Source organism: Narcine bancroftii, chromosome 4, assembly GCF_036971445.1.
Source record: "Narcine bancroftii isolate sNarBan1 chromosome 4, sNarBan1.hap1, whole genome shotgun sequence".
NCBI classification, from domain to species: Eukaryota; Metazoa; Chordata; class Chondrichthyes; order Torpediniformes; family Narcinidae; genus Narcine; species Narcine bancroftii.
This window is the reverse complement of record NC_091472.1, coordinates 297,617,981-297,634,225: the sequence shown is the minus strand read 5'-3', so window position 1 is coordinate 297,634,225 and position 16,245 is coordinate 297,617,981. Positions and strand designations below refer to the sequence as shown.

Here is a 16,245-nt window from a genome sequence, read left to right as displayed (position 1 = left end):
CAGCCTGATCTCTGCAATTGTGGGCCGCCACAAACCAATAGTTTTTTTCTTTTAACAGTGAAAAGCTGAGAAAGCTTAGTACTATTAGTATAAATAAAGATACGTCTTTCAGTTAGTCCCGTTTTGAAATGGTCTTTTCAGCCCTTTAATCTTTAATCTTTTCATAACTTTCTTAAAAATTCTTCCACTTCTTTATTCTTGAATATTGAAATTACCTTCTGAGACTTCCACTCTCAGTGTTAAAGTTTTTAGATCGCAGTTGTCTCTTTACCTTGTCAAATTCTTTTCTTTGTTTGACCAAGGCAGGGCTGAAGTTCTGTAAAAACATTACTTTTACATTGTCCAGCACTAATAGGCTATTATTATTTTTTGAATATTCATATGCTGCTTCCAATATCGCATCTCTTTCCCGGTAACTTAAAAGTATTATCAGGACTGGTCCTGGTCACTGTTCACAGGTTCTTCTGGGTCCGAAAGTCCAGTGAACCTTTTCAATTTTCAGCTTTGCATTTAATTTATTTTGTCCCAGCATTTGGGGGGATCCATATTTCAAAGAAACTCACTGCGTCTTTTCCATCTATTCTTTCTCTCAGTCTAATGATTCTTACATTGTTACGTCAGCTAAAATTTTCCATGTGGTTGATCTTGACAATCAGTCCTTTCTTTTCTGTGTCCCATATTTTTGCTTTTTCTTCCAGTCTCTTCAACCTGTCTTTTTTTTTTTGTTCAGCTCAGCCTCTCAATGATTCATTCATTCACAACTTCTTTAATTTCTATGACCTTCTCTGATATATCTCTCATCGCCAATTCCATTCTCATAAAAGAACTGCATAAAGTTTCCAACATGTTCAGGATGGAGGCTATATCCTAGCCTGACTCCCCAGCTCTGCTGGCTTCAGCTGGTCCCAAGGCCTCTGCTGAGACACTCCTCATTGGGCTTCCACTCTTGGTTCCTATCTGAGCTGTCTCTTCTTCAGTTTTTGTTCTTGGTTGCCTAGGTTGTTTAGTACTTGTGTGACAGATTATAGATATGTTTTTGGGAGATAAATTGGGGCAGGTTTTTTAGTGTAGGTCACATACAAACACTTTAAAACAGATCTTATTTAAAATACTGGAGCTTTGCTCACGCTAGACAAGCCAGCTCCAAGAGCCTTTGCAAAAGCTTTGGAGAGTGCCCAAGAGACTTCACTAGTGGATTGTTGCTTACAAAAAGGCAACAGATGAAAGAACTCTTTGGAGCCGCAGGCTGTCTGGAGTGGAACTTGCTGTTCTAAGAGGGTCATGTGGTTTTGCAAGCAGAGAGAGGAAAACAAGCTTTTTTCTCAGAGAGAGAGAGAATTCAGTTCTGCAGTCCTACAGTCAGCAGCAGCAGTTGGGACTGGAACAGAACAAGCTGGAAACCGTGTGGGGAAAACCCCATTTGGAAGATGGGTTGTGAGTGCTTAGTTCAGCTTGGTCAAAGCCCTTGTGGTTCATACAAGAGGAGAGGACTGGCTGCCTAATGTTTCACTTGAAATAAGGGAAACAAGAAGGAACTCTGTGGTGACCTGGAAAACATTGATGGGGCAAGTTTCTTTGGCAAGACACTGATATGGCTGGTTACAAAGAATCAGCTGTGGGTGTCCAGTGAACAACAAATCTCTCTGAAAACCGACAAGAACGGTAACCATTAATCTTTGAAGTACCAACACCTGGTGAAGTTCCATCAATATTAAATTCTGTGCACAGTATAAGAATTGCCTGCAACCAGTGAACTTGGAGGAATGAGAAGTGGGATTGAACTGTGAATCAAAGAACTTTTCTGAACTTAAATACACGTGCGCTTAGAATTAGAAGGGGGTTAAGTTAGGTTAGTTAAGTCAATAGTGATAAGTTAAAATGTGATTCTGTTTTCATGTTTAAAGATAATTAAAAGCAACTTTTGTTTAAGTAATCATTTGTCTTGGGAAATATCTATTTGCTGCTGGGTTTTGGGGTCCTCAGGGTTCGTAACACTTGCTTTATCCATTTTTGACGATAAAATTTTAGTTTTTGAGCTTTTAAACTGTCTTTAATACTTTTTGTGGAGAGTACTTTCAAAACACTTCTCATCTCATTAGCATGGCCATGCCCCAACTCCTTCATTTTGTTGACAATGAATTGTTATCCGATACTATACCATTAGATCTCTATCTTCCTCTTGTACATTGTCTCATCATTGAGATCCATCCGATAATGGTGTCCTCTGCAAAATGATAGACTAAGTTAGAGCAGTACATGGCCCCACAGTCATATATAAGGAGAATAAATAAGGGCCTGAGTTTTCAGAAAAAGGGAAGTGCATCCCTCATTGAAGGTTGGAATGCAGATACAGCAGGTGGTGAAGAAAGCAAATAGCATGTTGGCCTTTATTATAAGTGGTTTTGAATATTGAAACGGGGAGGTCTTACTATAGTTGTATCAGGCCCTGGTGAGGCCACATCATGAGTATTGTGTACAGTTTTGTTCTCGTAATCTGAGGGAGGACATTCTTGCAACTGATGGAGTGCAGTGAAAATTCACTAAAATGATTCCTGTCACGGCAGTACTGATGTATGAAGAAAGACCGGATGGACTAGGGTTATATCAGTGTTTCCCAAACTATTTTGGGCTGCCACCCCTCTGGCTCCCAGGCCACATCCCTAGCACCCTCCCTCCCCCCACAAACCACACGTACAACAAACACACACCTCTTTCTTGGTATTAGGTCTGTTGCAAATTTAAAACAACTATTGCATTTTGCCCCTGTAACTTGTAAATAAATACACATCACCTTGTTAATCGGTGTGCTGTGCCTGCTTGTCGAGATATGGGTGGTAGGTACTGATTGTATGAACCCACAAATTAACATCAGTTTTGTTTCGCAAATTTGTATCAGAACATTACTGGATTGCATGTGGGTTTGTGTATGTGTCTCCTGTTATGTATTGGTGTCGTGTGTAAACTGTTTCATACTGATAAGTAGCGAGGATTGTCACTATTTGAACCCTTCAAACTTGTTTTCCTACCACAGATTGGTGCTATGACAATGGTTCAAGGAAAAACCACCGGGCAATTGGGTGGGGGCAATGTTTTGGCAAAACGCTAAAATGAAGGGCCCCATATGTACAGGTGACAGAGTATCGTGGTCAATTCAAGATACTGCTGGGTTTGGCAGTCTGGAGGAAAATGCTGCTGCAGTGTTGCTCCCTGATGGAGAAACCTGGGCCAGAGAGAATAAAGGCACGCAGCTAGTGTGCAGACTGGTCAATGTACAGCAGTTTAAACTGTGGCCACATGGCTGCTCCAGATCTGGGATGTGGTTGGTACTGGCGTGAGCAGTACCCCATCAGAAGCAGGTATCTGGATGATTTATACAGTAATGAAGCTGTCTGAGGCCAATGAGGGTCCCTCCTTGCTGCAGTGGGATTTACAGTCACAGGCAGAGTGGCGTATGGTTGAGGATGTCATTAGGGTCCTTAATGACTGGACTCTAGTTACTGGACTAGATGAGGGCACCCACAGCCATGAGGGCTCTGGATTACTGGATACCTGGTTACCACTGTCCTTCCCTATCTGAAAGGGATTGTGCTGTCTTTAATCTGTCCAGTGTTTAGTAAGGTAGCGAGGGAGACTGCTGAAAGGGCTGGAGTACTTGGAGAGGGCTATGTGTGTTCGGGCCCGGAAAGTAGAAAAGAATATAGGGTTAACTTACAACTGGATCAATGCGATATTCACCTTCTGGAATCTGGAAGGAGTATTATGCAGGGAAGTTGTGCAATGGACGGGATCCATCTGCAGAGGCACCATCCTCTGTCGGCACCTCTTCCAGCCACACCGAGGCCCTGCATGCATCCATTGATGCCCTGCAGGCAGCAGTGGTGGAGCTGTAGTATCAGAAAGGGTGGACCAGTGTATGGCGACAGTCCACTCCACTGCAGTAGGATTGTGGCTAGATCTCCCAGCAGATTCATTCAACCGTCATTTCCCGGCTGGGAATTTTGAAGCCTAATATCCCAGACCACGTCACCAAGATACAAATGTTTGGTCCAACCCCTTTTTCCTCATCACCCCATTGGCTCTTTCCATTACCCACTTTGGGAATTTCTAGGTCATATTAATGGAATTTAGAAGAATGAGACCAGATCTTACTGAAGCATACAAAATTTTGACAGGACTGGTAGGTTAGAAAGTTCCTGATGTTCTTGACTCAGAATTATGAACGTGAAATTACTTTCCATTGAAAATTATTGAGGCCAGTTCATTTGATATATTCAAAGAGAGTTGGATGTGTCCTTGTGATTAGGGGATCAAAGGGTATGGAGAGAAAGCAGCAATAGACTGAAATTGTATGATCAACCATGATCATAATGAATGATGATGCAGGTTCAGAGGTGAATGACTAACTTCTTCATCTATTTTCTAGGATTCTATGTGAAATAGCTGTAACTATAATTCTTATATTAAAAACTTAGCTTGCTATGTCTTTTAAATCATATTTTAATGTTTTTTTTGTAGCAGCAGAATATTTCCAGTGACACTTGCAATCAACTTGTTTCTCGCAAAGGACAGAATGAACTTCTAGCATATTCAGATTCAGCTACTATTGACCCTTCTTTGGCACATCTAGTTTGTGACTGTGGTAGAAGACTGGGTGTAAATAATCAAGGCCCACAACAATGGAAGGAACAAGAACAACCAAAGTGTATCCAATGCCACAAAAGCCAAACAGAGCAAAAAAGGAAAGAGCCATATCATGTGCCATGGAAAGCACAGATGCAATCACAAGACATGAACAAATCAGACATTAAGCACACTGATGGAACTACAGTTGAAGAAAATCATGTCAATTTACTGGATACTACACCAGTAAAGGATGCCTTTAGCCAGATCAATTTTGCCAAATATGCAAGATCAAAGAAACAAAGTCCTGACAAAACAGCCAAGAAAGTTAAAACTGTCAAGTATCTTCTGAGTGAACTTAAGGCCCTGATTTCTGATCAAGGTAGTCACAATGAGTATTTTCATTAACTTTTTGGGAAGTATGCCCTACAGCTTGGTGGTGTTTCTGCACTGCACTTCTCTGTCTCTACAACACGTTGCAAGTGAAGTTGTAGAGACAGAGAAATGCAGTGCAGAAACTGGCTCTTTGCCACACCAAGTCCACACTGAATATCAACCACCTATTAATGTACAGTAAAACCCCTGGTATCTGGCACCTCTGGGGATTAGTAGATGCTGGATATGTGTATTTTCCAATTGCTTGAGACTTGCTCTTATAATGCCTAATGAATATACCTGCATTAAGATAAAACCATTTAAAAGACAAAAATGCTACACTGTATTTTCAATGAACAAACCTTGCTTAATTTAATATATCAACCTTAAAGCATTTTACTTTCTTTTCAGTCACATTCTTTGAAAACATTTAACCGATTTAACTGTCGCTGCATTTGCAGGTTCCTCCCTCTCCACGAGCCACCATAAAGACAAACAATAACATTACAGATAATTAACCCTGCTCCCCCCAAGTTTACAGATAAAGCCTCTGACTGGGGCAACTCCTACTAAGCAGGGATAAGGAGACAGTTTAAGAGAATCACCCTAACGGCAAGCAGCATCAACCAGCTTTTCCTACTGGGTAACACCATTGCTGTTTCACACAACCTTTATTCAAGTAGCTGCTATGAGTAAAGCACAGCCCAGATACTCTACTGGCTGAATATTTGCACCCATCTTTAACAAAGGCTTATGTGTTACTTCAGAGAATATTAACAATTTGAAATTTGTGGATTTTTTTTATTCTTATTTATTTTAATATTTTTTAATTTATTTTCCTCTTTTTTTTGCCAGTTGCTTGAGGCTGGCTGTTGCTTAAATTCTGGATACCAGTAGTTTTACTGTACTAATTCTACTGTAAACTCATTTTATATGAGAGCATCAGGCTTTGTTTTACAAATTTTAATCACGAGCTGTGATTGATTGCCAAAGTGAAATTTTATTTATTGTCTAAAGTTTTAAGTAACTATCTACATAATTATAATTGTTTTAGATGGCACATCTAATCCAAAATTGACTGGGAACCGGCATGAAATGTCAAAAAAATTTTTAAACTTGTGATATTTTAAGCGATGTTTTCAAAAATAATTACAGAAACAAAATGCTACACATACTGGAAATGTGAAATTGTAACCATGCTGATGAAAGATTATATACTTGAAATTGATAACTTTTTTTCTCTCCATAGACCCTACCTGACTCTAGCATGCTTTTAACTTCCAATTTACGTAGTTTTACACAATTACACTTAAAATTATATTATTTTAACTAACTAAAGAGCACAAAACTATTTTTTTTTTTAAATTTTGGTAATCTTTTGTCCAAGATTATTTACTGTCTAAGATATTGTGAGACATAGCTCTGCATTAAAAGAGAATGTGTATTAATTTATAGTGGACCATGTCTTTAGTTTAAGTATCAGAATTATTTGCTGAATTAATGAACTTGTAAGTAGCACAAATCTAATTCCATGAAGTGCTGCAACAGAATACTAAATGTAGAAATTGGTGATTGGGGAATTGGGTAAAGTGTGGAATACAACTCTTTGTATATCAAACAAATGTTAGAGTTGAATTCTTAAGAAAGGCAGCAGCTTTGATCCAAATCGTGAGTTTAAGAATCAGGGGAAACTTGATCATAATATGAATTTCTAATTTTTTGGCAAATACTGTAGTTTTTCTTCATATTATAGAAAGGCTTCACTCTAAATATAATGTCAAAAAGAAAATGCATGGTGATAATACTGAGTAGTAAAATGGATATTAATATCTAGAATGCATGAGTGCACCTAAAAATGGAGTAAACATTTATTGTCTTCCTTTCTGTTTGCTTGATCCACGTTCATGTTATGTTTCACTTACTTTTATAAAAAGGACAACTAGGTCCCTTTGAACGAAAACATTTCTGTTACCAATTTTTTAAAAGTCCACATACATAATGAAATACTGCACAAGGTCAGAACTCATGCCACTAGGAATAATTTACAGGAATATGTACAGTAGAAGATAGACTGACAAACAAACGATAACAATGAAAGAACAATTTTCAGGTTGCCCAAAGCTCAGTCCTGTGCCTCAACTATTTACAATCTATGTTAATAATTTGCACTAAAAAGACTAAGTATAAACATTGCCAAATTTGGTGTTACAAAAACAAGTAGAAAAGCAAGTTCAAAGCTCAGATTTATTGTCCAAGTACATCATATACAACCCTGTGGACTAGGCAGAATTTCTACTTATTAGAAATGCATAAAACTGTACTCAGGAAAAGATATGTATACAAAAGAGAGAAATGTAAGCAAAGAAAGAAATCTAAACAAATTGCAATACAGAAAATAAATATTCAATAATAAATAATGTGCAAAGTTAGAGTCCTTAAACGAGTCTCTGAGTTTGTAGTTTAGGAGGCTGATGGTGGAGTGGTAGCAACTTTTCCTGAACTTGGTGGTACGAGTCTTGTGGCACCTTTACTTCTTTCCTGATGGCAGCAGTGAGAACAAAACATATCCTGGATGGTATGGATCCTGGATTGCTGCTGTTCTCTAATGGCAGTGTTCCATCTTAAATGGAAGTTGAATTCTCTGCACTTTTGATGCACTAGGTGAAAGCTATGTTTGCAGCTAACACAAAATCAGGAGTCACAAGAAAATAATAATTGGTACACTCTTGCTGGAAGAGGTAGTTATAATTTACCCTCTCCTTCAGGGCATTAAAATTCTCTGTGTCTTGCAGTTAGTGGCTGCTTGCTGGGCTCACGGTTGCTTGTCACTTGCACGTTGACCTACTGAAAACACATCTTGGATTGACTTGGAGATGAAGGACCATAGCAAATGGTGATTTGGGGGTGGAAGGAATAATCATGCATAGTCTTCTGGGTGTGGGGAGGCACTTACGAATAGAAGGAGTGACCTGATTATACACCATGGCTGAAGATTGCCCCAAACAATTCACACACCTCTCAATCTTGAGTTTATGTATTGTTGAAAGCAACAGGAATTTCTTCTGTTCGACATGTGCTTTTTATATTGTTAAAAATTATGTGCATATACTTAACAAGCCAAAGAGATAGCAACATTTTTAAAAATTGAATTTATTAATCTTATTCCTTTGGATAAACAATTAATTAGGATCTATTGCGTAACACATAAGTGAACATCGGGGATTAGGTAGTAAAATAAAATAATAATTTGTAAAATATTATTTGTTTCTGTTGGTAGATGATGCCAAAGTTCTCAAGTTGATAATGGAGCTGGAGGATAGTATCTCTCTGCTACCAGCTGTAATTGGAAACACTGACGTACAAGCTGAAATAGCTATGAGTCTTCAACCTCTACGAAGTGAGAATGCACAACTTCGCAGGTCAATAGATTTTTTTTCCAAATGTTTTGCATGTTACTTTTCTTTAAAGTTAAGTCAAAATGGGAGCCAAATGGAGAATTGAGCAACAGACATCACATTTCAAGATTCATTGTGAGGCATATTACAAATATGTTTAGTTATTGGACTTTATAAATTATGTTCATATTTGCAGAGATGTGTGGACAAAGAATCTAAGCATTTGAACATACTGCAAATTTACACCATGATAACGTTTTAAGATCATCTTTATTTTTGACTGCAGTGCATCACCAACTTTGGGTCATCAGAATTTTAAAAGACAATTTTCAACAATGACCAGTTCTTGTCAATTTGAAATCTCTGATCAGAGAACTTTTCACCATTATTCAGGATATCTTAGTTTTGATAAATATTGTTGGTCTGATTAGGTCCCAATTTTTTTTTTTAATATATTTTTTAGAAGGTTAAGAATAATAAACCAACAACTTCGAGAACGAGAAAAAGCTGAAAAAGATTCTAGACCCATGGATTGCAATTTTGAAGGTATTTAAGTTTCAAAATAAAATATGCACTGTTCAGTACAGCCTAAAACTCTGTGCTGAATCCACATAAATGTATAAATTTAAAAGGAAATTATCTTAGTTTTTTTTTCTAATGTGTCCTAATTGCCTTTCTTTCTTTTCATGTGTGGTTCTTTGGAAAATAATGACACTAGTGCCTAACCTTTTATCCAGGATTGTCGGGACCGGGCACCTGCCGTTGTTCAGAATTTCCGGATTTCTGAATAATTTTAAAAAGGCTGTCCCTTTAAGCCTGCCCAAGTCACGTTTCCATATCTCTCTCCCCCCCCCCCCCCCCCCCCCACTGCCATCCACCCGTCTGAGTCGTGCTGCCATCTCTCCCCCCTTGCCCGCCCGAGTCGCGTTGCCGTCTCTCCCCCCTTTCCCGCCCGAGTCGGGCTGCTGTCTTCCCCCCCCCTCGTCCACCCAAGTCGTGCTGCCATATCTCCCCCTTGCCTGCCCATCACACTGCTGTCTCTCCCCATCGCCAACCTGAATAGTGCTGCCTTCTCTCTCCTCAATCGCTTGCCCGAGTCGCGCTACCATCTCTTCCCTCCCTGTTCACCCGCCCACCTGAGTCACGCTGCCGTGTCTCTCTCCTCCTCAACCCCCACTGCTGTACCAGCGCCAGGGGAACAGCCCACTTCTTGGTTCCCCTGTGCTGGCACTGGTACAGCAGTTTGAGCTACATGGAGAATTATGGGTAAAATTGAAACACCTCCAAGCCACTGAAAGCACTGTGACGCTGGACAGGCGTCAGTATACGGCGATTCAGAGGCGCTTATAAAGTATTAAAATGACATGGAATATTCCAACGTGAGTTGAGCAAGGGTCATGTTCAATAGATAGAGTACTTATAAAGTAATGATACAGTACCATGAATTATCGATGCAAAATGTGACAGGACACACGGGAGTTGAACAAGGGTTGCATTGGGTCATGTTTAGCACCAAACTCAATCTTTGATGAGCAGATGTCATCTACTGAAAAAGAAAATGCTGGTTTTTGGAGGTTGCTGTTTTTCAGAATCCAGGATAAAAGATGAGGCACCTGTAATTGTAAATAAAAGCATGTCAATCAATGGTAGTTTTAGTGATAATTTCTCAGTAAACTTGTTCATTCAAAACCTTTTATAAATTAGTCTCTTCCTGATGAAGCATAATTATGTTTAGCATGACTAAGCATTGAAGCTATATCACAATTTCAAATTTGCTCGATGACAAAATTTTACTGACCTGGAATTTGAAGGATCCAGAAAATATGTACTTTTCCAAGAATTGTAGTTTATCATGATTTAACTTTGTTTGGAATGAATTATTATTGATTCAGTTTAGTTAGTTTAAGTTAGTGTATTAATTTATAATTTCAGTAATAAATTGATAATATCAAAATAATAATCAAAATCATCCATCGGTCCCCACAGTTTCTTTCACTTGGTTTTTGTTCGAGTTGCCCAAGTCCACAAATAAGTGATTAATGCTTTATATCAACATCACTAAGCTTATTGATTTTCTCTGCTTGGCAATAAGATCATGGCTGATCTTTTACTTCGGGATGACTTTTTCATCTTGGCTCATATTTTCTAATTTCTTTTGTAGTCAAAAAGGTATTGTATAGCAGAAGAAATAGAATGCCAAGTTCATCCTCTTTGTCTTGGGATGTTTTTACATGTCTTACAGTGATCTTTCTGCAGTCCATGAATATAACATTGCAGGCCCAGCTGAGAGAGTCTTTGAAAGGGCTTGAGTCTTTGCAAAGCAAGAATGAAGAGCTGCTGAATGTGATTGGCAGTCAACGAGAACAGAATAAACAATTACTCCGGCAGATGCAGGGGAAGGAACAGGATCTATTCCAGAGTAGACAACAGTGTGAGATGGACACAACTCGAGTCAAGATGGGTAAGTCAGAAATAATTCATTTAGAATTCTCTGAATGTTAGCAGAAGTAAGACATAATCTTTTGTTGGTTGTCCTCTAGAAGTAGATGAAGCCTTAACCAAAATGAGAAAGATTCAGCTCAAACTGGAGGCCTCTGAGAAAGAAAATAAAATCTTGGAAATAACACTACATCAACGTGATGCAGAAGTGAGCAGATTGCGTGAATTAACCAGGTAAAATAGAGGACTTCAACCAGTAATTTTGAAACTTCTTTATTTAGCCCTTTATATAATTGCAAAAGATTTCTACAAAACTTAATGTTGTAGCAGTCAAAATAGGACATTAAAACATTTCAAACCATATTGACCTTTCTAATTTTAGCCTTTATATTTTTTTGGAAAGATGGTGGTGGGAGAGAGTATCATAATTCCTTCTGGATGATATTTGCAATCATAAAGGGACAGATCATTAAGTAACAAATGTAAAATTGTTAATAGTGCATCAAGGATGTTTCTCCTGATTAAACTTCACATGGCCAGCTGTTCAACCAGACTATTTACATCTTGCTGTAATTTATCCTTATCCTCACCCTCTTCACTGTTCATAGTTCTACTTTTTTGTCCTCTGAAATTTTGATCTCCCTCTCCAAGGCTAGATCATTAGTATGGATTAAAACAATGGCCTGAACTCCAATCCCTATGCAATACTACCATTACAACTATATTGTTCATTCAGAGCTAAGATCTGGCAGGGATGTTTGATTGCGGTGCTCCTTTTCCAATGGTGTGGGCAATTAGGACTTGAGGCTAGGATAGAGCATATCTTTCCCTTTTTTTTGGAGTGGAAGGAAATACTGATTTCATTCTGTGGGAATGATGCCCACAGAGCATAAGCATTAAAGAAAGAGACAAGGGTGATGATTTAGTGTTATTTCTATACAGTAATTTTTCATTTATGAATTTACTTTGTAATGTTCATTTTGTCGAGCAGTTACTGTGAAGATCCCTGTATTTCCCAAACATTCAGAGTGCTAACAAGTTCAGCATCAGATGTAAAATGTACTACAAAGTTAAAGATTTCCGATTATCTGAAAACTACTTGATCGAAATTCTCAGTTAACCAAAAAAATTTTGGCGGCACATCACAAGTTGAAACAAAAATATCACCTGACATGCTCATATGGGGCTCTGATGCACCGTTAGTGCCAGATTGGTAACATCGTGAGCAACTGGAGGAAGTTGGCAGGTTAGGCAGCACATGGGGAAATTGTCCTCATTTCAGGTAACTCCCTCCCCTCTCTCTTTCCCTTTCTTCTTTACTCTTCCATGTACCTAGTTCTCTGCTCTCCCCAGAGTTGGCATCAGAACAGATCAAATGGGGGGGCTTTAGGGTAAACATAGGGGGAGGGGGTGCACTGATTTTTCAGTCGCATCGGGGTGGGGTGGTGACGGCAGCGTTGGACATGAGACCGGGGTGGTGATGGCAGGAGTGGAGACCTTGGGACCCCGGGCATGTTCGGTAACAGTGGATTGGATCGGGGCTCCCAGGCAGGTTCAACGACGATGGTAGGGAAGTGTTGAGGATCGGAGTGGGGACCTTAGGCTTCCGGGCAGGTTCTGTGACAGCAGTGCGGAGCTGTCTGGGATTGGAGTGGGGACTTTGGGTTCTCAATGGCAGTATGGAGGGATTGGTGACAGCCAATACAAGTATTCTGCTGATGCTACTGGGGTGCTTAAAGCCATTTTTCAGTTAGATGAAAAATGCAGTTAACCGATATGTGTCCATTCCTGACCATTTCAGATAATCAGAAACGAACTGTAGATGTTATTTTGGAATTTGTTCCTGGGTATCTTAATTAATATCCAAAAGGATAAATTCTGACATACTTTGCAAGTTATCTTGTTGGGAAAACAGTTATTCCTCACATGTGTACAGGAAAGGTCAGCAACTAAAAGAAACGTTAAATATTTGTGCTGATTCCATTGCCTATCTGAGAGATTGGGTTAGAATAGCACGTGGTTGGTGATTCTCTGTGATGCAAGCAACTTTAACTTTCAAATCTAACATTGTCTTTGTGGCTTATCCGCATTGAATTCTGCATCTGCCCCATCTGGCTTCTCCAATTTTGGAGAAGAATAAGTTCAGAACTAATTGATTAGAGCATGACTTAATATTGTTATTGAGCTTGGTTAGTTATAGCATTTCAGCTTTTTTCAATATAAATGAGAAATTAATTAGAAGTCAGTGAGCAACATCCTGGTATTACATTTAAAAAAACTGCACGAGGAATCCAAAGACATGTTGACAGATCAGCTGGCAAGTTCAAGTGTATTGTCATCTGACTGCTCATCTACAACTCCATGGTTTCAGTGCACTCCTATACATACAATACACTACATAATAATCAAATGTACATAAAGATACAATTTAAAATAAATATTTTGGAATAATTTACTTGGTTGCAGGATACCATTCTTTACATTCACAGCTTGTGGTAAGAAGCTGTTTCCTAATCTGGCAGTTCTAATTATTTTGATGCTCCTGTACCACCTTTTTGAGAGGAGTGGGTAAAGATAACTATAGACTGGATGGAAAGGGTCTTTGATAATTGTTTGAGCCCTATTTAAGGATGGTAAATGTTGTCAATAGTGGAAACTGAGACCCCAATGATCTTGGTCACTTTGATGATCCTCTGTATTAATTTCCAGTATAATGCTTTGCAGCTACCATACCATACAATGATGCTCATTTATGTTCCTGTAAATTGTTGTCTCCAAGGGGGCCATTACCCTTGCCCAGCCTCAACCTTCTTAGGAAGTGTAGACACTGGTGCGCCTTCCTGACAAATGAAAAAGTATTGTGGGTCCAGGGTATAACATTTAAATTCAAATTTGTCATGATGATCATAAAATATCAGTGTAGTTTTAAAAATGCTTGGGTATTGTTTAACTAATATCCTTCAGGGGAGAAAATCTGCCATCTCTCCATTCAAACCCATATTTTGTGACTTGGTGGTGATTTTAAACCCACCCTTGGGATTGACTGAAATGGTAAGCTACTTAATCCACTGTCATGATGCTGGCATTACCAACAAAATCCATACTGCAAAAGATCATTAAAGATTCATTTGGGCAGACCACTCTTTATTACCACTGAGTGAGTGCTTCAAGACAAACATTTAGATTGTTCGATTGGAGCAGTTCATTAATATTAGGAGTTGTTAAGGAGAGGAGCTGATGAGAGATCCATCTTGAAAATTAAATCTTTATGAAATATTTAAAAAAAAACAAATCCACAAATTAAAGCTTGCCTTTAATTTTTTTTCTTATTTTTCTACAAGACTTGCTGTAGAATTTTCTACAAAGGTCTTTTTTGTTCTCTGCAAATTGAGGTTCCCTGGTTTGAAGTTCTGATATGAATATACTTTTACTACCAACTGTTTTGATTACGCATTATTCTTTCAACACTGTGGAAAACTTTGATCAGTTTATGTTTTGCCTGTTAAACAGAACTTTGCAAGGCAACATGGAAAGACTTCTTTCTGATCTTAGTATTGATTTTGTGAAACCCAAATCCAGACTGACCAGAAACAACCTCCAAGAGTATGAAAAGCATCTACAAGATGACCCAGGTTTGAATTCTGTGACAGCTTTTCTTAAAAATTTGAGCACCAATTCTGAATGTGACACGCATGCTTTATCATTACCATGTAAAGTACCTGAATCTAAACAATGCTCCACTTCTGTTCAACCTAATTTAACTGCTGTAGCAGCCAGAATATATCAAAATAATGGCCTGTCAGAAAGGTCTTTATCCTCAAGTTTTTCTGGGTACAGTACACAGTATGAATTTCACAAGCATGAAGACTCTAGTCTGGATGAAACCACCTACATTCCATTCATTAGTAATGCCTCCAAGCAAGAAAATGAACCAGAAGGGAGGGAATGTACACCAGTGCAATCATGTACTAGATTAAATATGTTGCATTATGACAGTGGAAAGTCATGTAATGGACTGGTAGAAATGCCATGTACTCTGAATAAGTTGGAAAAGCCAGAAACCGTGGTTGCTGAAGAAATACCTATTACTGGTGAATTGAAGGAGAAGACTGCACTGAGAGATTTTCCATCAGAAATGAGAGTGACAAAAAAAAATCAAGTCCCAGTAAGGCCTTTGGACAATATTGTGGGCCTTTCCCAATCCAATTTGGAGCTAAGCACAAGAGGTGGGCCACAATTACAGAACAATGCTGCTTCAGAAGTAGATTCAAGTTTCTCAAATACTGATTATAGATATTTAAAATCTAATTGTAGCATGTCATCTATTTCTTCATTTAATTCACGGGATGAACAAAATTTCAGGAATAGTTTAGCAGCTCTAGATGCTAATATTGCAAGATTACAAAAGAGCTTGCATGCAGATATTGAAATAAATCGACTTCAAAATATATAGTGCAATATAAAATACTGTATATATTTATGTAACAAAATGGTTCTTGAATTGCGTAAGTTTTTAATATTTTAGGTTTTGCAATCATGAATGTTGGAGAAATTTTGTAATTAAATTTTAATTTCATAAAATCTGTTTCTTTCCTGGGTTTTTTTTGGAATTCAGAGCCAAAGATTTTCAGTTTGAGTTTTTTTTAGATATTTCCAACTAAAAATAGATTTTTGTCTTTCTGCATGGACATTAGTAAGACCTTTGGCAAGGTCCCACATGGGAAGTTGGTCATTAAGGCTCAGTTTCCAGATGAGACATTAGCTTTGTAGGACAAACCAATGAGTGGTAGTAGATAATTGTTTCTCTGAATGGATGCCTATGACTATTGGTGTGCTTCAGGGATTGGTGCTGGGTCCACAGTTGTTTGTCATCTCTATCAATGATTGGGATGATGATGTAGTAAATTGGATCAGCAGGAGCAGCTGGAAAAATGGGCTACAAACAGCAGCTGGAATTTAATGCAGACTAGTGGGAGGTGTTGCACTTTAGGATTATAAACAGGTAAGGAGTTGCATGGTAAATAGTAGGGCACTACAGATATAATGGTTGGTGTAGCAGTTAACAACGCTATTACAGTACCAGTGACATAGGTTCAAATCTGGCACTGTCTGTAAAGAGTTTTTACATTTTTTCTACATCTGCATGGGTTTCCTCTGGGTGTTCAAGTTTCCTCCTACCTCCAAAACATGTGGGGGTTGTAGTTTAATTGGGAGGCACGGGCTGGGCTGGAAGGGCCTGTTACCATGCTGTATGTCAAAAAAAAATTTAAAATTCCTGAAAGTGGTTTTCTATTGTATATAGATATGCTTTAAAGGAGATAAATTGTGGCAGAGTTTTAGTGTAGGTCACATAAAAACACTTCTTAATAGATCTAATTTAAAAGACTGGCCTGGCCTCGAGTGCCTTTGCAAAAAC

General features: G+C 38.5%; 1 protein-coding gene across 5 annotated transcripts in view; it reads left to right on the top strand.

The window, feature by feature from the left end:
- ccdc14 (coiled-coil domain containing 14) overlaps positions 1–15,373 on the top strand; it is a 54,567-nt gene extending 39,194 nt beyond the window's left edge. For 2 of the 5 annotated variants that reach the window (XM_069935579.1, XM_069935577.1), the window contains exons 8-13: positions 4,516–5,002; positions 8,273–8,414; positions 8,854–8,936; positions 10,633–10,851; positions 10,931–11,063; positions 14,340–15,373. In XM_069935579.1, the coding sequence (XP_069791680.1) occupies positions 4,516–5,002; positions 8,273–8,414; positions 8,854–8,936; positions 10,633–10,851; positions 10,931–11,063; positions 14,340–15,282 (2,007 nt within the window). In that variant the 3' untranslated portion in view covers positions 15,283–15,373. Of the gene's footprint in view, positions 1–4,515; positions 5,003–8,272; positions 8,415–8,853; positions 8,937–10,632; positions 10,852–10,930; positions 11,064–11,856; positions 12,156–14,339 lie in introns of those variants that run through there. The other 3 variants (XM_069935578.1, XM_069935580.1, XM_069935581.1) reach the window with 3 other exon arrangements.
- Positions 15,374–16,245: the final 872 nt, after the last annotated feature.